The following is a 24,519-nucleotide window of genomic DNA, read 5'->3' as shown; positions in this document are numbered from 1 at the left end:
TGTAATTCACATTAAACAATTTCACTACTTAATTTGATAGCACACTCCCTCGTATAACTCATTGCTTTCACTAGTTCTTTTAGCTTATATTTTGGAGGCATTTCACTGCTTAGGAGTCTCTTTATTGCACCCTTCTACTTTCCCATCACTCTTGATGCTGTTGTATTATAATCAGTCTTTTTGATCCTCTATGATTATGTTGAATTGAATCCTGGTCCATGTGCCTCCCACCCTTTCCCACCAATACCTTCAGGCCTTTCTGTTTGACTGTCTCAGTATTTGAAACCATTCATAACTACGCTGAATGCTCACCCTATCTGATATTACCAACATTAAATGAGAAGCCTTTGTGAGAGTCAGTTCAAAGCATTTTTCTCCTCTGTCTGTTTACAAACCATAAATTATTATTAAAGACTGTTCCTCACTGGATTTAGGAGAGTAATATCACCAGAATAAAGTAAAGCACTGTAAATGGAGTCCAACCAGTACCATGTTCAGGATATTTTAAACAGCAAATATTTTAAACAGCAAACCCTTTAATGTAGACAAAAAACAATAAAAACATCCACATATATTAACGCTTAACTAAAATCACCACGTTTTTGTCTTTTTTATCACAAAGACGTCATCAGATACAACAGAGTGAGTCAACCAAGCTAGTCCTTTTATACCATGAATCTAATTAATTAATTTGTTAATTATCTCCCCAATAAACGATCTAAGCCTTAGAATAATGAAACCATGTATACATTTTATAATATATGTCTCCTTTCATTAGCCCATATAATTAAATAATTATTCAAATAATTAAATAAATACTAAAACAGGTAGTGAAAGAATTTTCTTACTAAAATAAAAATCTTTCTATAAAAACCATAAAACCTTATTCAGTTATATTCCTATTAACTATATGTTAATATAACAGCTCTCTCTACTGGCTAAACTGCATATTACTAGACTTTAAAAAAATTAAAACCGAATTTATTATAGAACTATGTTCCTCCACAAGCCATTTTTTAAAACTTAAAATATAGGCAACCACTTAAAAATCATACAAATATATTAGAAATATTGACTTAAGAATCTAGTGACTAGTTTATGTATATTAACATATCACAATTTTGCTGTCCTCATTTTTAACGGGGGGGGGGGGGGGCTATGGAAGTATTCTCATTCAACCCAGGGAATAAATAGTTTTAATTCTGTTTTTATGATTTATAATTTGATTATCCTCTAAGAACTTAGATTTTATGCATTGTGGTATTATTTGTGGTTCACACAATGTTTATATTTTTATATCAGTCAACCTTTTGGAGATTAAACTACTTATTTAACATGTGTAAAATGTTATATTGTTTAGTACATAGAACTTTTAGGGCCTGGTCCTTTAATTTGTTATTGGTACTACAGGTGGTTAATTATTTATGTATTTAAACCATGTATTCAGTTGCTTGCTTTATCTGATGAAGTTGCATTCAGCAACGAAAACGTGTCTACCTGCTGGAATTGTATGCGTTAATAAAAGAAGGATTTTACATCTAGGCGTATTTTTACCACTTGGTACTACTGGATATCTATTGGCTTTAACCCCTGGAGCTGTGGTTTGGTTTGTTTCATTTGTGTTTTACCAGCTTGTCCTCTCTACGTTTTTGGTTTTGTGTTCACATGGAGGAATTGGGGGAAACATCTATAGCCGATATCCGTGTTTCTTCTTTTCGCACTGAAGTGGGTGAAATTCGCAAACTTTCTGGCCAACTGAGCGAGTTAATTGACATTTTGGTGCCCTTAGGGAAGGGTTTGCAGCAGGTTCTACTGAAGCCTACTCCACTCGCTATTCCGGATGGTCACGATGTGCCGGTTACTACTGGTCCTAGACAAGGTAGCGGAATGTCACTTCCGGGCACCGGAAGTAACACTAACACTATGGACTTTCAAAGAACGCCAAGGCTTCTACAACAAGACAATGAAACAGGTCCGGGGACCTCAAGAGAAACGCAGTTTCATCATATACCGGTTTCCTCTTTTCAAGAATGGTACAAGGACATACCTTCTTTTACTACTCCTCGAAGCCCGACCTACGCGAATCAAAGGATTTCTACCTTTCAGGACTCTATGACGGCACTCGAGACTTCCTTGTATAGGTACCGTAAACTTAACCTTGACAATATGTATTTAAACGAGTGTCTTAACAAACGTTTGGTACCTAAAGGTCTTAGGATACACAAGTATCCCAACAATGTTATTAAAGACAGTGAATTTCATAAAGAACTTGTAAATGCCTTTGACAATTGTGGGCTTGCTATCGTACAGGCCATTATAAGAAATAATGAAAAGGAGATTCTTCTACTTGATAAAGACATTTTAAAATATAATGAAGCAGTAACATCTGATCTTTTGTTTCAAGTACAGGAAACTAAAAATAAGTATTACAAGATCAGACAGGACATTGATGGTAAATGTGAAGTTATTGCTAAAAGAAAATATAGAAAGTTGCAGAGAGACATTAGGGAATACAGTGAAGGTCACCAATACCCTATGCCACCTTCTCTTTCCACTTATTATCCTAAACATCACAGAACGGCATCCTTCTCTGGACAGCCAATAGAGGAGCATGAACAGGGTTTGGATAGGTTTGAAGAGTGGGCAGTTGACCCATTACCTAGGAGATCCGAAAGGATTCGTAACCAAAGAAAGACACCCCAGTCTTTTTTTCCTTTAAGTCCCCCATACAGGGGGGACATGAGGAATCACACGAACAGGCATTAAGGGACACTATACAGGTTAGAACAAGTTCTAATGAGTTGGATTGCAGTGTACCTCACGAGGCCGAATTTTCTTCCATCATATGTAAAACAGGTGGCTTTTCTATTTATAATTATAGCCACCTAGAGATTACTGATACTTTTTTTCAGCTATTCACTAAGGGACTTAAATATGTCCCTAGTAGGTATAGTGATGTAACTCAGGTGATAGTAGACCTGAAACTTTTTATTAGGAAGCTCAACTTAGAGAACCTTATGGGTCACACGGATTTCATCAGGGACGATATCCCGCATAGAACTAGCACTTTCAACCCGCCACTCCACCCGCAACTAAAAAATTTGGAAATGAGAATAGAACAAAAGATCAGGAACCATGCTATACAGAAAAGATATGTGTCCAACCTAACTTTACCTGAGAGACAGCTCCTGGAATCGTTGAGATGGGACTCTACCGTTAGAATTATGGAACCCGACAAGGGAGGGGGGATGGTTGTCATGGATCAGGTTCTATACGAAGGGAAAATGACTAACATACTCAACAATTCTTCCAGATATACTACGGTATCGTTAAATGAGATCAATATAGCCTATAAAAAAATAGATCTACCTATTAAACAGTTACTGGATACTGGAGTGATTGATCAGGGTGTCTATGCCTTTTTACACAATGCAGAACCTAAGGTACCTTCTATTTTTGGGGTACCCAAAGTCCACAAAAACCCACAAGACCCCCCTTGTGACCTATAGTAGCGGCCAAGGGCTCCAAGATTTCCACTATTTCAAAATTCTTGGACTATAAGTTTAAGAAACTATGGCCCAGAACTACTCATCTTCTCAAGGATTCTTGGGAATTTTTGAAACAGATAACCCCTGACCTAATGGTACCGAACATTAAATTTCTCACCATTGATGTTGTGGACCTGTTTTCTGTTATTCCACATGAAACAGGTCTGCAATGGTTGGATGAAGCAATTACATCCTGCCCTAAAGCTGATCTTCGGGACAATTTCCTGATTATGAATCTAATGAAACTGGTATTACACCACAACTTCATCCATTTTGGTGGAGAATATTACAAGCAAATTTCAGGGGTTGCTATGGGGGCAAATTGTGCCCCGACTTATGCTGACATTATCCTCTCTATTTGGGAAAGTAAATTTGTATTCAATAGTACTTTTAAACAACATTGGGTAGCTTACTATAGGTTCCTGGATGATATCTGTATTTTTTGGACAGGGTCCAATAGTGACATTCAGGAATTTATGGACTACCTAGCCTCCACAACGGACTTTCTCACTTTTACGTACCAAATATATGATGACAGGGTAGAATATTTGGATGTCCTGCTTAGTGTAAACACACAGGGAGGGTTTAAATCAAATGTACATAGAAAACCCACTTTTTCCAATAGCTACATTCACTTTAAAAGTTTACACCCGTTGCACCAAAAAAGAGGTATCGTCAAGGGGCAATTCGTCAGAATATCACGTATGACATCAGAGGACGAAGACTTTTTAATGGAATGTCATAAACTGAGTTCTATGTTTCGGGACAGGGGTTATCCTGAGGACTTTATTAATCAAATAAAAGAACAAGTCATGACTGGCAGAAAAGACAAGTATACTCCTATTTTAGGGATAGGGATTACCCCACAGAGTCAGGACACATATGAAAACAATATAGACTTTCAGCACGCTTTTATTACACAGTATAGTACTAATTCAAGTGATATTAGGGATATTATTCTACAGGAGTGGGACGCCTTCATGGCATTTACTGATCTGCCTAATTTGCAAGGCAAAGAAATGAGGACAGTTTATTGTAGGGGGAAAAATATCAAAAGCTTACTGGAACATGGTCCCATTCAGAACAAAACTGCACGTACACGTAAGGGTACTTATAAATGTGGGATCTGTCCACAATGTTCCCACATTATACAGGATGAACAAGTCACCCTTACAGCTTTGAATAGAGTTATTAAAGCCAGGGAATATTATAACTGTAACAGTCAAAGGGTTGTATATCTGGCTATATGCACACAATGTCCGGCATACTATGTGGGCAAAACGGAGCGTACTCTCAAGCGTAGGATTTACGAACATATGTATGATGTACAAAAAACTAACATCAACAATGCTTTGTACAAACATACATTGATATGTCCCACAGCCAGATACAAATTTTTCGTCTTGGAAAGTATACATAAGGACCCTAGGGGGGGACCATGGCAGGCTAAGTTGGAGCAAAGGGAGACTTATTGGCAAATCTCTCTGGACTCCAACAAGAAACCAGGCTTGAATGATTACATCTCTATTAAGCCTATATTAAAACTTAAGGCCAGTATAGCTTAGATATATATATTACTATACACATTATATTCTGTAGTAAGTTTTAATTCTGTTTTTATGATTTATAATTTGATTATCCTCTAAGAACTTAGATTTTATGCATTGTGGTATTATTTGTGGTTCACACAATGTTTATATTTTTATATCAGTCAACCTTTTGGAGATTAAACTACTTATTTAACATGTGTAAAATGTTATATTGTTTAGTACATAGAACTTTTAGGGCCTGGTCCTTTAATTTGTTATTGGTACTACAGGTGGTTAATTATTTATGTATTTAAACCATGTATTCAGTTGCTTGCTTTATCTGATGAAGTTGCATTCAGCAACGAAAACGTGTCTACCTGCTGGAATTGTATGCGTTAATAAAAGAAGGATTTTACATCTAGGCGTATTTTTACCACTTGGTACTACTGGATATCTATTGGCTTTAACCCCTGGAGCTGTGGTTTGGTTTGTTTCAGTTTATGTATATTAACATATCACGATTTTGCTGTCCTCATTTTTAACGGGGGGGGGGGGCTATGGAAGTATTCTCATTCAACCCAGGGAATAAGTTTGCCTGAAAGGTGATCTGCTGCCATAGTTTCCTGTATTCAGTTTTTTTCCTCCCATAGTCCCCCTCTTACATTATTTTTCAAGTACAAAAAAGGAGAAGCGAGATTTCTCACATTCTTTAGAATGTTTAAATAGAGCATTGTTTTCATTTTTTGCTTATATATCATAATAATGCTCATAAATTCTTTTTTTTAAGCTTACGTTCAATTTTCCCTACATAAAAAGCTTCACATTCTCCACAAACTGCAAGATAAACTAAACCTAATAAATGGCAGTTATAATAATTATAACTTTGAATCCATCTATTCCTACTACTTAAAAATATTTCCTCTTTGATTAAAATGAATCCACATTGGGAACAACTTCCACATTTAAACTTCCCTTTCTTTCTTGGATTTTTATCTTTCCTACTATTATATTATTTTTCTAATAATTTTTTTAAATTACAAGCTTTTTTGTATATGATCTTTATAGGCTTTTTTTGGAAATAGGTATTTTTGGAGGCTCTGTTAAATTAATAAATTTATCCCATTTCTTCTGTATTATGTTTTTAACAGTAGTTGCATATCTATTTTATTCTGTTACAAAAGCCTTAATAGAACTGTCTTCCTCTTTATTGGTCAGTGGACCATCATTTCTTTCCTTTAAAATGCCATCACCTATAATCGGTTTAAATCTCTCCTTCCTTCCTACCATAACTTATTTTCTAACCTCATAAAGTAACCTTGAAGGGTACCCACTTTCCTTGAATAAACCCTCAAAAAATGCATTCCTGTTCAAAGTCTTTATCTGCTGAGTCATTCTACTAGCACAGATGTGCTGACCCTTTACAATATTCTTTTTATAATGAAAAGGATGTGCACTTTCATAATGAAGGTATGAATTAGAGAAAGTGTCTTTCCTATATATCTCAGAACCAAAACCTGAACCTGTTTTATAAATCAGTATGTCCAAGTACTGCAGCATCTCATAAGAATAGTTATAGGTAAAATTAAAAAAAAATTAACTAGTTAATTAATTAGATTCATGGTATAAAAGGACTAGCCTTGGTTGACTCACTCTGTTGCATCTGATGAAGTCTTTGTGATAAAAAAGACGAAAATGCAGTGATTTTAGTTAAGTGTTAATGTATGTGAATGTTTTTATTGATTTTGTCTACATTAAAGGGTTTACTGTTTAAAATATCCTGAACGTGGTACTGGTTGGACTCCTTTTACAGTGCTTTACTTTATTCTGGATTTATGGGTTTCGTTTGAGCACAGTCTCTACGTGTTTTATGGTTTGAGAGTAATATCACCTAAGCAATTCTGTCCTTAATGTAGTTATTTGCAGTAAGCGAAAGGTCATAAAACCTTTGTATCTATATTATTTACATCCTTATCCAACCTGGAATCCATGCATTCATTAGACTATTTTGTTTTTTTTTTGCCTTAATCAATGCTGGCTATTTTGAGCTAATTATATTACTGCCATATAAAGCAAAAAAGTTAAGTTTTCAATCATTACTTATTGACCACACCTTAAAGCAATACAGGCTTTATTGCATAAGAATGAGCTCACCTGCAATAGATCATTGTTGATATCTCTCTCTTACATGCTTATTTTTGTGTGCCACCTCCCACACATTTTTGTAGGTATTATATTCGGTCATCTCTACCAATGGCCTCTAAAACATTTGCTCCTTCATAGAAATGAGAGTTGGGGTGGTGTGACTGATCTACTTTATGCCAGGGTTTGAGGTTTTCCTTTCTTGTGCCTTGCGTACTCTTGGAGCCTTTTATCAAGCTCCAAAGGAACATCAATACAATAGACAAACCATTGTACACTTCATTTCTGCTAAGCCAGACTTTGCCTGTAACCACACTCCTTGATAGAGATAAGCAAGGTCATTCATTTCTCTGTCAATATGGCACTATTTTTATTGAGAGAGACATCTTCATAGAACCTGAACCCCACTTCCATCCCACATATAGAGAAGATGATGAGTTCCTCTTCCTCCCTGTCCAGCCTTACAGTCCCTGGTGCCGCTGAAAAATGCTTTATGTACTGCACTAGTCAATCAGCTACTTGCCTTGCACGTCACTTAAATCATTGTCTTCTGTTCCATTGTTATTACTTTCTAGTCATTCTTCATGGCTACCTACCTGATTGAACACAATCATATTTTACCAGGTATTCAAAGACTATTTCGGTCCTACCTGTGAACAACACTACCAAGTAATATACTGTATTGTTTTCAATTATGCAACCTTTATCTCAGTAAGTTATGTAGTGGAATCAAGTCACTTTCCTGGATATTACAACCATTTATTGTGTGGTAATAGCAATTAAACCTTAAAGGCTCTTCAGATAAAGTTTTGTTTCTTTTGATTATTCTGTGGCTTAGAGGTTAAGACTTTGTTCAAAACTGCATAATAAATTACATTTACCTTTCCTTTTAATGGGAGTTTGAAGGTGAAGGTGTAGCCTTCATTTAAATGGCATGTATAAGAAAAGCATAAAAGACAAATGCAGATATTTGGAGGAAAAGCTGAGTTTAGTAGTAATTTATATATCTTTCATCATTTGTGCTCTGTTTATGTCTGACCGGTAAATCAGCCTCCATCTGTCTGCATCATTTCATTTAATGGAAGTGTCAGAGTATGCTGAAGGGTCTGCCTTATTTTCACTCATATGGAGCATTGGATTAGGAGTTTTATGTTTTATTAAAATATCTGCTGCACTAAATCTGTGCTTTATTAAATATCTACTGCACTAAATCTGTGTTTTATTAAATACCTACTGCACTAAATCTGTGCTTTATTAAAATATCTACTGCACTAACTCTGTGCTTTATTAAAATATCTGCTGCACCAAATCTGTGCTTTATTAAATATCTATTGCACTAAACCTGTGCTTTATTAAATATCTGCTGCACCAAATCTGTGCTTTACCATATCTTCTGCACTAAATCTGTAATTTATTAACATATCTACTGCACCAAATCTGTGATTTATTAAATATCTACTGCACCAAATCTGTGCTTTATTAAATATCTACTGCACTAAATCTGTGCTTTATTAAAATATATACTGCACCAAATCAATGCCTTATTAAAATATCTACTGTACCAAATCTGTGCTTTATTAAAATATGTACTGCACTGAATCTGTGCTTTATTAACATATCTTCTGCACTAAATCTATAATTTATACTGTATTTATTACGAAGATTACAACATGATAATTTTGGGGCAAATTATGTGTTTTGTCTGATGCTTTGCATTCAGTTCGAGTTACATTCATTGAAGTTCTTTTCTTAAAGAAGTTATTTAATGAACCAAATACTTATTTATATGAGAGATCCAGGGAAGAAATTTCTTAGACACAAAATTAGGGGAACATTTTTCAGGTGTTCACCTACTATACACATTTGCTTTAAAAGTACTATTTTATCTTTTACCTAATGCAGTGAAAGTTACCTGCTGGATATATTATAATTATGTTGTCTTGTTGCTGCAGGCCTCAAGAAGTCGTAGCCCTTCTCCATGTAGAAGAAATCTAAGTCCAAGTAAGTAGATCATATCGTTTGCCCCCAGCTTTGCTGCAGTATGAATGCATAACTTAAAATACATGTAGGTGACTTTGTTACTAGTGCTAAAGTTGTTATACATGGCAAGGTACTTTAGTAAATGTATATCAAACTAAATATAGAACTTAGGAGGAATTCAGAACAGGACAGGGTGTCCCATAGAGAAGAATTATGATAGTTAACTTGTGAAGAAATCAAATAGACAACAGTATGCAGTAACTATAAGGCATGACATAATAGGGCAAAACCCTGACTACAGCACACTCAAGCCAAGTTCCCTTGATGGCGTGGTACTGAAGAAGTAGGCTGCAGATAATTATGAGTGGGAGGGTTTAGTCATGCTGCATTTAAGACAAACGTAATTGACCACAAGCATCTAATCCATGTAAGAAGTTAAGACATGGGAACATGTGCGTGCCAAGGACAGCATCATTTCCTAGCCTGGCACAACTGTGATGCCTAAAGCCAGTCATGCCAGACATTGCACCATGCCTGCTGGTCAGGAGAGAGAGAGAGAGAGGGAGGGAGGGAGAGGGAAAGAGGGAGACAGAGAGAGAGGAAGACAGAGAGGGAGGGAGAGGGGGACAGAGAGGGAGGGAGAGGGAGGGAGACAGAGGGAGAGAAAGAGAGAGGGAGAGAAAGAGAGAGGGAAAGGAAGAGAGAGGAGAGGGAGGGAGAGAGAGAGAGGGGAAGAAAGGGAGGGAGGGAGAGAGAGAGAGGGGGAGAGAGGAGGGAGAGAGAGAGGAGAGGAGAGGAGGGAGGAAAAGAGAGAGAGAGAGGGAGAGGAGGGAGAGGGAGAGAGAGGCAGGGAGGGAGAGGGAGAGAGAGGCAGGGAGGGAGAGGGAGAGAGAGGCAGGGAGGGAGAGGGAGGGAGAGGAGAGAGAGGGAGGAGGCAGTGAGAGAGAGGAGAGGGAGAGGGAGAGAGAGAAAAGGGAGAGATGAGAGAGGAAGAGAGGAGAGAGGGAGAGAGAGAGGGAGAGAGAGAGAGAGGGAGAGAGGGAGGAAGGGAGAGGGAGAGAGAGAGAGAGGGAGGGAGAGAGGGAGAGGGAGAGGAGAGAGAGAGGGAGAGGGAGGGGAGAGAGAGGGGGAGAGGGAGGGAGAGAGGAGAGGAGAGAGGAGAGAGGAGAGAGAGGGAGAGAGGAGGAGAGGGAGGGAGAGAGAGGAGGTGAGGGAGGGAGAGAGGGAGGGGGAGAGAGAGAGGGATGGGGAGAGGGAGGAAGGGAGAGGGGGAGAGGGAGGAAGGGAGAGGGAGAGAGGGAGGGAGAAAGAGAGAGGGAGAGAAAGAGAGAGGGAGAGAGAGAGAGAGGGAGGGAGAGGGAGAGAGGGAAGGAGAGAGGGAGAGAGGGAGGGAGAGAGGAAGAGAGAGAGAGGGAGAGCAAGAGGGAGGGAGAAGAGGGAGAGAGAGGGAGAAGAGGGAGAGAGGGAGGGAATGAGAGGGTGAGGGAGGGAGGGAGAGAGAGGGAAGGAGAGAGAGGGAGGGAGAGAGAAGGGAGAGGGGGAATAAGAGGGAGGGAGAGAGAGGGAGGAAGAGGGAGAGGGGGAGTGAGAGAGAGGGAGAGAGAGAGAGGAAGAGAGAGAGAGAGAGAGAGAGAGAGAGAGGGAGGGAGAGAGGGAGAGAGAGGTAGAGAAAGGGAGGGAGAGGGAAGGGGAAGGGGGAGGGAGAGAGGGAGGGAGTGAGAGGGAGAGAGGGAGGGAGGGAGAGAGGGAAGGAGGCAGAGAGGGAGAGGGAGGGAGGGAGAGAGGGAGAGGGAGACAGAGAGGGAGGGAGAGAGAGGGAGAGAAAGAGGGAGGGAGAGGGAGAGAGAGAGAGAGGGAAGGTGAGAGAGAGAGGGAGAGAGGGAGAGGGATGGGGAGAGGGAGGAAGGGAGAGGGGGAGAGGGAGGAAGGGAGAGGGAGAGAGGGGGGAGAAAGAGAGAGGGGGAGTGAGAGGGAGGGAGAGAGAGGGAGAGCAGGAGGGAGAGAGGGAAGGAGAGAGGGAGAGAAAGGGAGGGAGAGAGGGAGGAAGAGAGAGAGAGGGAGTGCAAGAGGGAGGGAGAAGATGGAGAGAGAGAGGAGAAGAGGGAGAGGCAGGGAGAGAGAGAGGGAGGGAGAGGTGGAAGAGAGAGAGGGAGAAGAGGGAGGAGAGAGGGAGGAGAGGGAGAGAGGGGTGAGAGAGAGGCGAGAGAGGGACAGAGAAAGAGAGGGAGAGAAAGAGGGAGGGGAGAGGAGAGAAAGGAGAGAAAGGGAGGGAGAGGGAAGGAGAAGGGGGAGGGAGAGAGGGAGGGAGGAGAGGGAGAGAGGGAGGGAGGGAGAGAGGGAAGGAGAGAGAGGGAGGGAGGGAGAGAGAGAGGGAGGGAGGGAAGGAGAGAGAGGGAGGGAGAGAGAGCACGAGAGGGAGAGAGAGAGGAGGGAGAGCACGAGAGAGGGAGAGCACGAGAGAGGGAGGGCACGAGAGAGGGAGAGCACGAGAGAGGGAGGGAGAGAGAGAGGAGGGAGAGAGAGAGAGGGGAGAGAGGGAGAGAGAGAGAGAGAGGGAGAGAGAGGGAGAGAGAGGGAGAGAGGGAGAGCACATTTTGTACCTGTTCTCTTAAATCATGAAGAATGAGGTGCGGAATGGGAGAGAGAGGGAGAGAGCGAGAGGGAGCGAGAGGGAGGGGGAGAGAGGGAGGGAGAGGGAGGGGGAGAGAGGGAGCGAGAGGGAAGGAGCGAGGGAGAGGGAGGGAGCAAGAGGGAGGGAGCGAGATGGAGGGAGCGAAAGGGAGGGAGCGAGAGGGAGAGGGAGGGAGAGGGAGGCGAGAGAGAAAGAGAGAGGGAGAGAGAGAGAGAGAGGGAGTGGGAGAGAGAGGGAGGGAGAGAGATGTTTAAGAGTAGAAGATCAAATCTTCTGTCTGTTGGGTGATGGTGTGAGATCAGTACTACTCACATTCTGTACCTGTTCTCTTAAATCACCAAGAACGAGGAGGGGAATTAATGGGCCACTGGGGAATGGCAGCTGAATGGTAAAGGAGGTAAATGGGGGCAGAAAAGATTGTAAAAACATTAACAGGTGCTGTAGTTCATGTGCATCTGCAGTTTTTACCAGCACTAATTACTGACAGGCGTGACTTTGTGAAAACTAATGAAAGTACCAATATCCAAGGATCACTGTCAGCAAGGAATAGAAAAAATAGAGTTCTAAGATTAGGTGACAGTGCTGGGAATGTGCCAGTAACATTCCCAAACCTAACTGGTTTCCTTATTGGCAAAGTCACTCAAGCAAAATGCTGCACTCAGACATTAGATTGCTGTTGTGCTCCCTGGATTACTGACAAATTAGTGATAGTATATTCCTTGGAGTTTTCATTGCTCATTGTTAGGCTTTTGTGTTTACATGTCTAAGAAGCTAAAGGAACAAAATCTTTGTAAAATATGTTGAGTGATGTTCCTTTGGTTGTAGAGCAGATCACTGAGGGAATCCACTAACCCATATTTTTACCTCTTTCAATCCCCCCATTTATTATGTATCAGGTCTAGCAGCATAGCTACGGTTCACATTTCATGGGATTTGGTTATGACCAGGGCACAGTATACTATATCCTCAATTTCAAAATATCTAGTGCCCCATATAGGTCTCACTGGCCGTAGTGCAAAATAAATCCATATACCCACTGCACAAATCCCTTGTGTTTTCCTGTAGTACCATTGTCCATGGCAGACTGCCAGATTAGTGTAAAGTATTTTAATTTTACTAACTTTGTAGCCTGTGGAAAATAGCAGTGACATGGATTCAAAGCTTTATTTGGGAATGAACAGTGGAAATGGACAGTGTATTCAAACTTCACTGGCCTCCATATTTTTAAATCATTCATTCCCTCACAAGTAAACTCATCAAAAGGCTGAGTCGTCTTTTGTTCTTCATGCCCTTATTGATCAGAAAAAAAAAATCATTCCTCATTTTCCTTCATGAGAATACTCATTGGAAAGTTTCTGCAGTGGTAAAAAGTAGTAATAGCACACAGACATGCCTCAAACAGAGCTCTTTGTGTTCCTTTTCAAGTGATACGTATGTATATTATTTAAAACTATGGATTCCTTTGGAAAAATGGCAAAATATGCACTTTAAAAGTGCTTATTCTGTCTGTTTCCCAGTGTAATACAAGTAACATTCTGTCTGCTGCATTTCATTTTAGTTGTGTATCATTGTATTTGGATGAGAATTTATTGGCTACAGTACAGCAGTTTCTTTGAAAAATACTTTTTATTAGAGTATGTTATAATCTTAGTGTGTTTCAAATCTATTGCACCATTTTCCATTTCTGTTGCAGACCAACTTTCTGAGTGCTTAGGACTTCCACTATTTGTTATGCTGCATTTATATTCCTGATGCTGTGGCAGGGCTAGCCACCTGGTGATGTAAGGCTTGGCTCAAAATGATTGTCACTGTTGAAGCGGCACCCAGACCCCATGTGCAAAATGGGATAAAGGGGTTGAGGATGGATGGATGGATGGATGGATGGATTTATATTTCTGATGCAAATAGTGCTGATCTGTACCTGAAGAGGCACAGATTCTTTGCTCCCTATTATGTCATCATCAGGCACATAGAGTCAGTATCTGTGATATGTTTACTTTACTTTTACCACAGACACTGGCATGCATTATGAAGACATGCTGTTAATTTTTTATTTCTGCATTTGGACTTTAGAAACAGCAATAGCTAATAAAGTAAACTGAGAAGTTAGCTGCTTTACCCAAGGAACTTGCAGCTTGCAGGTTGCTGTAGTGAGACTGAGTAGAAACAACCTAAAAGTAGCCACATTGATCTATGTAACTTCCTCCTAGACAGGAAATCAGCTGGCTATTGTAAGATATGGGTAAAATAACTCATTGTATCTTACTAATTATTATTTTATTTCATTTAATGTTTTTTAAGGATTTATAGGCAGTAAATAATGTACATGGAAGCATATCCCTGTGGGATGTCTGTCTTGTAGTCACAGATGCCTAGCTCTAAAGTTCACAGTAATTAAAGTATCAATGTGTGGTATATACCATTCCATACAGTATATGACAGTCTGCTGTCCACCACTGCTCCACTAGCACAGCTTGTTAGCAACTCATATAGTCAGACGGATACCGGCCATTTCAAAGCCTTAGCCTATCGTGGCTGGGCTCACATACTATTCATTAAATCTGCAGCAGAGATTTTAAAGGTGCAATGTGTGTGTGTGTGTGTGTGTGTGTGTGTGTGCGTGTGTGTGCGTGTGTGTGTGTGTGTGTGTGTGTGTGTGTGTGTGTGTGTGTGTGTGTGAAATTGTGTGTATGCAAACTTGAATAGGTCCTTATTGAGTACATGCTAAAATGTAATATAATTATTATAATTGGTATGTTTTCTTTACAACAAACCAGTCATTCAGGATTAATGTATGCAGTACAGCTGTACAGTTACTTTGCCTTTTAGTTACTGGGAACAACAAATAATGCGGTGCATTACCGTGGTCAGTATTTATTTCAACTTTCCAGTAAGAATTTGCATACACATTCTACCTGGACAATTAGTGTGACTTAAACTCTAAACAACCTGTAATGCATCACTGTACTGAAAGCTGACTCTAGATTTCTTCACACGTCTGGGTACATGTCAGTGTCCCACTATGGGTGTGGTCAGGGTGGAGTACTGCCATTGTTTGCATCAATCTGAAAAGGGAAAAGCTATATTGTTTATTTTATGTATTTTTGTCACTGTTACCCACTCAGACAGTGTTACCACAAAAGTCAAGGTGGACTGTCAGTGGACCCTTCACTTGGTGGCAAAAAGCAATAGATAAACAGACAAAGTACTGTCTAGCAGTTATGAATATTAGCAATATTACCCTTTTAGTAGTACTATCTCCTGAACTGTTGCTGTGTTGTTAGAGATCAAGGTGTCATGTACAAGTCACTTTGATTTAACACATCTGCACTGTGACAGACACAGTATGAGATGTATATTCCATAAGCTATTTATGGTTGTTAGTGTAGAATTATAGAAAATCAAATGTACTTTTAATAGTTTAATGGCACATTAGTGGACTTAGCAGCACTAGTATAAACTGACATAGAAAGGAAGTTGGTAGCATGCAGAGAAGCTGATCTACATAGCTTTGTTTGTTCTTTCAGGTAAGAAAATTATCAACATTTGTAGATTAATGCTACTATCTCAAGAATGATAGTTTCATCATTAGGAAACAAAGTATATTCTTTATCAGGATCACTGCTGCAGTAGTCTAAGCTATATGGGATATATTCTGCTAAGGGTATAATATTTGGCCAGTTTCCAAAGCTTCAGGACACCTTCCATGCACTCAAAACGTTAGCTGAAGCTGAGCTGATTAAAAGTGAGGTTTGGGCACCAAGCCCTTCAATGCTTTCATGCCAACAAAGAGAGGAAGGCTAAAGCCCTGAGAAGGACAATGCTAGGAAAATGAAAAATAAGTGTTCGTAGTCTAGCATAAAAAAAAATTCAAAAAATAAGAGATATGGAAGGAGGGAGCAGATACTACAGCACTAAATGTTCAAACATTTATTGTTATGGTAAGTTTACTTAGATTTAACTGTATTGTGCTCTTCATAAGGATTCCTGTTGCAGTAGCCTAAGCTATATGGGTAGATTAGCATAGCTCAGACAGACTGGGAGAAAGAAGGATGAGAGTCCAGGAGCCCCTGGAGAATGGCCCTAGCAAAGCCTGGCCTAGATCTTGAGGAGGAATCTAGTTTATAGTGCTTTGTAAACATGTGCACAGAGGGCTATGTTGGTACTTCTAAAATACATTTAGAATCTAAACCTTTCATAAAAACACAGATGAAGCTAAAGCCATGGTAGACTCAGCCTTGACCCTGTTTGGAATATTTTTGTATTGAAAATTGAAAAAAAAAACCCCATAAAATATGCTATGTTTTGACATATTTGCATTCAGAATTCAGTAAGGGAATTGGAAGCAAGATTATAAATGGACGGGCAAGCATATGTAGGATGGTAGCTAAAGGAAACAGAAGAACAAGGATGATAATCTGTCCTGATCTGCGCATTTTTTGAGTCTGCTAGTTGTAAACATTAGCAATATTTGCCTGGTGAGAATAGTCATTACTGTAAGAATGGTGCCATCATCCTTACCAGTCAGGGTCACCTCTGCAGGGTGGCATCATTTGGTGTATGTGCACAAAAAGGCTATCACTGTGAGTGTACACGGGTTGTTATTGAAGTGTTTGTGAATAATTATGAAAAATAAAAAAAATGTGGTCTATATCTCCATTAATAATGAAAAATGGAGGGCTTTTTGGGGACTATGCAAGCAGTGGGTAGTAGACAAAAATGATAGTATGAAATAAGCACGTCCCAAGATATAATGGTTTATTTTATGTAAAAGCTATTAATATTAATATTTCATGAACTTTAGATTAGATAGTAGAGAGTATTTACAAGCTGACATGATGTGGTATGCATATATATTGAAAACATGAAAGAGAAGTGTTTAGGGCTTGAGCTATTAAAAAGTGTTTGCAGAAATACAAAATATGAAATATTTTTAGTATTGACATCAGTTATGTAAAAATGGACTATGGTGGTATCATGTTGGAGGGCCTATGCAAGCAGAAGATATTAGTCAAATATTTTCCTAAAACCTGTTGTGTAACTTGAAGACAGTAGATGTTAATAAAAAGGTCTCTAAAACATGGAAGTAACATGAACACACACAAGGATATACATGTATGTTTGCTAAAGCAATGATGAGTATTAGCAATAACGTCATATTAGAATGAATATCATAAAAGCTATATAATCTAGGCATACAGCTGCTGCAGTCTTATGTACTTTAAGACACATATGTTTGTCACTGGTACATGCCATCTAACATGCATGCTCTTGTGCTGTTGTTTTGAAATACTGTGAAAATAATGTATGCATAACAATTTGCATGTCTTGTGCAGTATAACAAAACAGCAATGTGCAACCCAGTCTTTGAAGACATCATTAGAAAGCTCTCAAAGCGATGAACATTTTCTCATTTATACCCTCGGCCTTCTATATTGATGGAGTGGCAATAAATCTTTTGGGTGGTGGTGGCCACAAGGAAAGAACTCTCTGTGGAGAGTCCTGTTGTCCATCCTCCAAACAGGGAGTCTAAGACGATGGACAGACTAGGGAAGCGGGTTTATGCTTCAATGACCTTTGCTATACAGTCATTGAATTACTTGGCACATTTTACCCATCTCCAAAGGGTCCTGATCACAAAACTCTCAGAAAACTTATTCAGTAATTGCACCCAGTTTGCATTCATCTGCAAACGTGGTCAGCCATAGCCTGTTAGTTTTGGCCTGAACTTCTGAGAAGTATATACCAAACAGTAGGGGCCCAAGCACTGACCTTTGTGGCAACCCACTGGTGACAGGTCTGCTGGTTGATGTGGAGTCACCCACTTTGATAATATATAACCAGGTTGTGAGCCAGTTGGCAACCCATCTTATAACAAAGGAGTTTACATTCAGTTTGTTAAGTTTGTTGGTAATGCCTGAGTGCGGGATTGTGTCAAAGGCCTTTGCCAAGTTGAGGTATGCTGTGTGCACAAATTTGCCCTCGTCAATGGCCCTGGTTACATTTTCAAAGAAACACACCAGGTTTAACAGGCAGGATCTGCCCTTGATGAATCCAAATTGGGTCAGATACAGGGTTTGGAGGTTGCTTATGTCTTTATTTATGAGTCCACGATGATGCATTCCATGGTTTTACAGATGAGGCTGGTTAGACTTATGGGTCTATAATTCCCTGGGTCTGTTGCTAAGCCACCTTTGTAGAGGGGGGATAACTACTGCTGTTCTCCATTCTGCAGGAACAAAGCCAGTGGTTAGGCTGAGATTGAATAGGGTACTTAATGACAATGCTAGTTCATGTTCTAGTTTGTTTAGAAGACAGCCTGGATGCCGTTTGGTCACACAGAGGCTGTGTTTTTTTCCTTAAACAAGGCTTTAATGACCTGCTCTTCAGATATGTAGGGTGGGGGGAAGCTGGGGGCACGGTTTGTGATAAGTTTGGAGGGGATAAGGGAGTGACAATTTCACCAAATCTGTCTGCTAGCAGGTTTGCTATCTCTGCAGGATCAGTGTGTGTGTGATACCGTTAGTCACTAGTTCGGCACATGCTTGGGTCCTACCTTTTAAGCTACATATGTAGCTGTAAAAGGCCTTATGACTATCCTTGGCTTTGATTGCTAAGTTTTTCTCAAAGTTACCCTTAGAGGATTTAACATGTTGTCTTATTTGTCTGTTTACACTGAGGAGGGTGCGTTTCTATTGTGGCTTTGCCGTAGTTTTCTTAAACAGCAACTTTTTGCAATTGTTGTAACGATTCTTGATAATGGATGTCCACCAGGGCAGCTTTTTTTTTTTTTTTTACTTGGGGCTCTGGCTTTGATTCTCTCTGGAACAGCTGAGTCTATACATTTATACAAGTGATTGTAAAGGGCTATAGTGTAAGCTTTGGTGTAGTTACCACTTCCAGGTGGAGGTGGTGCTTGGAATGCATTTCTACCTTCCCCTAGGAGGGTATAGTTTGCTTTGATGAAATTATTTAGTCTGATTTTGCCCTTTGTGAGTTCTGGTGTTAGTGCCAGTTTGAAGATGACTGATTTCAGGTCAAATTTAAATAATGAGAACCCAATAGTTGCGGCGGTGCCTCTGTTTGTCATGTTAGTGAGGACCACATTTAGTATGTTTGTTCCCCTTGTTGAGGTTTGGGAGGGTTGTTCCAGGACATTTGAATTAGCAAAGTTAAGGAACTTTTGCGCTAGTGAGTTAGGGCTAGAGTAGATTTCCCATTTGATAGTGGGATAATTGAAATTCCCCATGACCAGAGTGTTTGGCAATATTTGTATTGACTCCAGTTTGGTCAAGTAGGCCTTGTGTGCATCATGATCCATGACTAGCTATGACTTGAATGGGGGTCTGTTTTACCTTCTGCCACCTTGTTTACTGACTGGCATTGTCTGCTATTAATTTGTAGTGGGAGATGCAATCTTAACATTTCATAGAGTCATTCAACAAAGGCTTTTTAACAGCTTTCTGCTGCCAGAAAGGTGCTTAACAAGCTTATCCTTTTTTCAGTGCTCCATGCACTACATTTAACTTGTGAAGTGCTCCTACAGAACTGTCACCAGTTAGAATGTTTCCTGTTGGTGCAGACAATCAGTGATACCCCCCGAAAGCACCTGATGCATAATTAGTTATAAGTCTAATTTAACTGTTTTCATGCTTAGACTTATTGTCTGGTAATACACAACCTTTATGCATTTCTTGTTCTCTTGACAAAGTGTTTATTACATTCTACCTTGTTTGAGTTTGTTACTTAACAAGGCAACTACCATATCATAATTGCAGTCAGAGGATGTCTGCATCCTAGCCTGTTTATTCTGAACCCCTGGTAAATTACATCATGTTTATTGTGACAGTTAACCACATCTAATATAGTACTGACATCAGTTGGTTTTGAGTACAGACTGGTGTTGAAATAGTTTATCCTTATAGGTAATTGAATATCCAGAAATATAATTTATTTCATATGTTTTCATTCATGGTATTCATATAATCAAATTCTAGCATTTGTTTCTCCGATCCTGTCAATGAAGTCATAATATCCTCTATAAAATGCGTGACACACAGTTACTAATAAAAGCATTGTTAATATTAAAATATTATGGGCTTCCAAAGCAGACATGATGAAGCAAACATAGCTAGGTTCCACAGTGCTGCACATATCAGTCCCTTTTATGTAGTAAAAGAACTTACATACAAAACTAATAAATAATAAGCAACTTCCAGATTATTTTAGGGTTAAACATCTTGTTAGAATAGTTAATGCACTAATTAAATCATTAATCTTAACTAATTAAAATAATCCAGACTAAAAACCATCAGTGAGACTGCATGCAATGACTTATCTTGTAGGTATATATATATATATATATATATATATATATATATATATATATATATATATATATATATATATATATATAGTTAGACACCCTTCTTTTCCTGCCACATAATAATAGGTAATTCCTAGCCACTGTATGGCCTGCTCCTGTGTTGCTTAAGCACTGATATCAGTTGCTCAGATACAACTTATATTAATGTTTAGCAATGATCTCCCATACGTTTTTGCAAGGTCACAAACAAGAGTAGACACGCTGTGTACATTTTCCACTGTTGTCTATTTACATATTTTCTTAATTAAAATCAGCACTTGCAGGAAAACAGGTGATTAAATATACGGGCAATTTTGTCAGAGCATGCATTACCCACAATAAACCCATAATTGCTTTAAATAAAATACTGATCAGAGTTTCAGGTAGGGAGCACAGAGTAAGCACTGAATACTACTGCTCTGTTCTTTCTTGTCCAAACTCTTTTTTTTTTTTCACACAACTTTTAATGAAAATTGGTAGGATTTAAAATTGTTACATTTGTGGACAGCTTTAACAACATACATTACCATCAACAGCTATTTATTTATTTGTTTTAGTAATAAAACAAAAATAAAATAAGCAGGTAGAAGGAAATTTGAGGAATTAATACGTGTGGTGCGTGAGTTGGGAAAATGTTGCCCAGGCATCAGGAAATGTATGATTTACTGTGTGTAGGTGAGACAAAGACTGGTACTGTATTGTAACAAGCATACCATACTGAGAATTTCCTGATAAGATCCAGGGTGCTAGAGAGTCGAAAATGCTGCTTTCAGTGGAGAAACAGTTATTTTACTGTGTGGGAGGATGACTGAGTTTCCTTATTATATTGTAACAGCCTTACAGGATTGAGGAATACCTAATAAAACCAGGGATCAGACATCAAAAGGTATTTTCAGTGGAGAGGCAATATATTTGCTGCGTTTAAGTGGGACAGAAGTTTTGAATGTACTTTAATATATTGTGCTGAAATTTCATGAAGAATACTGGGGTCACAAAATAATACGTCAGAGGCTGATTTCATTACGTGAATATGACAGATGATTCTTTATATAACAATCACATCATATTAAAGACTCTTTTAGAAGCCGTCATAGGGTGTTTGAGATATTGTTTCACACACAGGGGTAGCAAATGTTAACTTACACAGAATTGCACTGTGACAATCTACAGAGATACTTTGGTTTTCATAAGGGTCGGCATATAATTAATATTTAGAGTGGAGCATCTAATACTTATACAGAACTTATCTGCTTTATCACTATGGAGTTTGTTGCATCAGACATAAAAACTCATATGTTTCTCCCTCTAAAAGTGACATTGAAAAAATACCGCAAAGCAACAACTTCTGCACTAACAGGATACGGACTTGCCACATTCAACTTCGAGTAACATGTAAGTTCATAAGGGTGGAATGGCAGTTTTATGTGCAATATATACTTGAGGCTCTAAGAATAATTTTATGAAGATTTTACTAACAACAGCCAAGGGAAAGGGGAGGGGTAAGATATTTTTCTTACATGTAGGCGCCAAATGCAGGCTTGTACTAGTATTTCACTGTGGAAGCTGACAATACACTTTAGCCTCAGCTTCTTTACATATGCATTTTGCATGTCTGTATTGAGTTGGCACTTCATCAGAAGTAAAAAGAACATTTTGGTTGCTCTATAAAAATGACCTTTTCTATCAATGAACATATACTAGTACTGCAACAGATTTATAGAAACACAAAAATGGCATCCTTTACACAAAGGTGAGTGCATCTCAAATAACCAAGTGTGCCCTGTCCATCATAGCTAAATAACATGAATTAGTCATCTAAGAATTTTCCTAGGAGGTATAAACCATTTTTTGAGATATAATCCTAAATTGATAGCAACCATCAGGAGATCTGCACTCATTTCCCAGAAAAGTGTTAAGTTTATCAATTTAACTGTGTAGCTGCTGCAGAATGATGCTGTGATACATAAGGTACTGTTATTTATGCATTTATGTTTACATTTAGTGCTATTATTTATACAGTGTAGGTGTGCGGTATAATATACATACACTCACACACACACACATAAACACACACACACATTTATGTATATGTGTCTCCGTGTGTAATATGTATATGTGTATGTATGTATGTATATATATATATATATATATATATATATATATATATATATATATATATATATATATATGTGTGTGTGTGTGTGTGTGTGTGTGTGTCTCTATATAGCTGAAGAAATCTCTGGAGCCGTTTGTGTCTTAAAACATATTTTGTTGATTGCTGACACAGATAAGCTGTGTTTGGAATCTAATATATGCCTGCAGCATTTCTTGTCATAAGAGGGAGAAGGATGGGTCACATTAAGTGTACCTTCCAGCTTCATAAGCTTGTGCCCTAACATGCATTGCATTTTACTGAAGGATATGAAGTATAAAACTTGAATGTCTGGTATTGATGAAAGAACTGTAATTATCTATGAATTATGTAGGCAAGGAAACAGGTGACATTGTCAGTGATCTGGCAACAGGAAAAGGAATGGAGTACATGGTGTGTATGTGAGTATGTGTGTTTCTGTGTGCAAGAGTGACTGAGGTAGGATACCTTTGCTTCAACAATGCTGCCTCCAGTACAGTAGTTACCCTACATTGTTAAATACTGATCTGCACTTTGCAGTAGATAATTCAGTTAAGGGACATGCAAATTAGCCCATACTTAAGTCATTCTTCATTGTTGCTATTTTATATTTGAATCACAAAATACCACATTACTGGAGCAGGATCTTTTTAGTCTTTTTGGTGCAAGGCATTCGTCTCATATTGGGGCTGTTAATAAATCCCTTGGTATGTATTTCTGTGTAAAAGAAAAACTATAATCTTCCAATATTGCATCAGATACTATAATAAATTATGTTAAAAATTAACTTATTAAAATTCAATATGCAGCTATGAAGGCAGTCTGTAGATAGTGAAATTAAAGTATTTCAGAATTATTTCTAAATTCACTATAATGCATAAAAGTACATTGAAATCTGGCCAATTATATGCAGTGAGCAAAGCTAGTCAAAAAGGTCAATAGTAAAGAAATTAAACATCAGTCTACTAGGCGGATAGCTGAGCAAACTCTTTTTATTTCAGAAATGTACCCACTGCAAATAACTCTGCCAGTGTTTAATTGGTTATCAGTCAATACCTTTGCCAGACATGAACTGTTTTGAACCTGTATCCGGGGGACAAAGTATCTTTTGATAAATGTATTTTTCAGGGCAATTTGTGTTGAAAGCCCCATTCCACTCCATGTAATGCCTTCTGCCCCCTCCTACATTTCCCTTGTGTCGCTTGGAAATACTTCGTATTGGCTCACTCAAATAAAGATGTCTTATTTAAGAAAGATAGGTGCTCATCATAGTAACAGTTGCAGTACTGAGTCTAGGAAATCCTTGCCAATGCCTGCTGAAGTCTGCAGTTTGGCAAAATACCAGAGAATTTTACCATCTCCCAGTCAGCAGATGCCCTTTTTGCCTGACATGAGGACTTCAGTGGTATAAAGGAGTCATTAGCTGATACCGTATTCAGTTCTTTCTTATATCATGTCATTCAATACAGAATGCTTTCAGTTGCAGTGTCAGTTTGTCTGTCAGGCCTGAGACCAGATAGACATTACAATTAAGTAACTTGTAGGTGAACCTTTTCTTATTTCCTTATTGGGAGTTGTTTCTGATTAATGTTAGTTAATGTCGTAACTGTCTCACATGTGGAAAACAAATTCTACATAGAGGTTTTCATTCCTATTGCTTGTTTTGCTTATGCCTTGAGCATGACACCCCTAATTGTCATGTTTGTGTGCCTATTTTAACAATATGACTATTCAGCATAGGGCTGACTCTATCAGTAGATACCTTAGACTGTACAGTGGTGCAGCAGTAAAGTTGTTGCCTCACAGCAAAGAGGTTCTCTGGTTCAATTCTGAGCTGGAGTGCCTTCTGTTTGGAGTCTGCATGTCCTCCCTGCATTTGTGTGGGTTTCCTCTGGATACTCCGGTTTCCTCCCACATTACAAAGACATGCGTCTGGAGTGTTTCTCCCCAGGCATCCACTGAAAATTGGCTTTGTTCCAAGTCAGACTTTCCCAGTTAACAAAATGTTAAAAAAAAAAAAAAAGTAATATTGGGCCTTTGATCGCAATGTTATCCACTGGTCTCCAGGCAGATATCCTGAAAAAATGTTATCCACTGGTCTCCAGGCAGAAAAAATGCAAAGGTTAATGTTTAAAGGAGAAGACTGTTAGGGAGGCTAACAACACCTTTGAGCTGTCTAACTCTCCACTTCTTCT

At 38.9% G+C, this 24,519-nt stretch overlaps 1 protein-coding gene across 1 annotated transcript in view; it reads left to right on the top strand.

The window, feature by feature from the left end:
• Nucleotides 1-24,519, top strand: part of SPATA18 (spermatogenesis associated 18) — a 460,841-nt gene that overhangs the window by 418,487 nt on the left and 17,835 nt on the right. Inside the window, exon 12 of the mRNA XM_044055719.1 lies at nucleotides 9,169-9,217. Within this exon, the coding sequence (XP_043911654.1) occupies nucleotides 9,169-9,217 (49 nt within the window). The remainder of the gene's footprint in view (nucleotides 1-9,168; nucleotides 9,218-24,519) is intronic.

This window comes from Protopterus annectens, chromosome 14.part0, assembly GCF_019279795.1.
Source record: "Protopterus annectens isolate FY-2018-M chromosome 14.part0, PAN1.0, whole genome shotgun sequence".
Lineage (NCBI taxonomy): Eukaryota > Metazoa > Chordata > Ceratodontiformes > Protopteridae > Protopterus > Protopterus annectens.
Note: the sequence above shows the minus strand (reverse complement) of the source record. Positions and strands in the feature narration are given on the sequence as shown.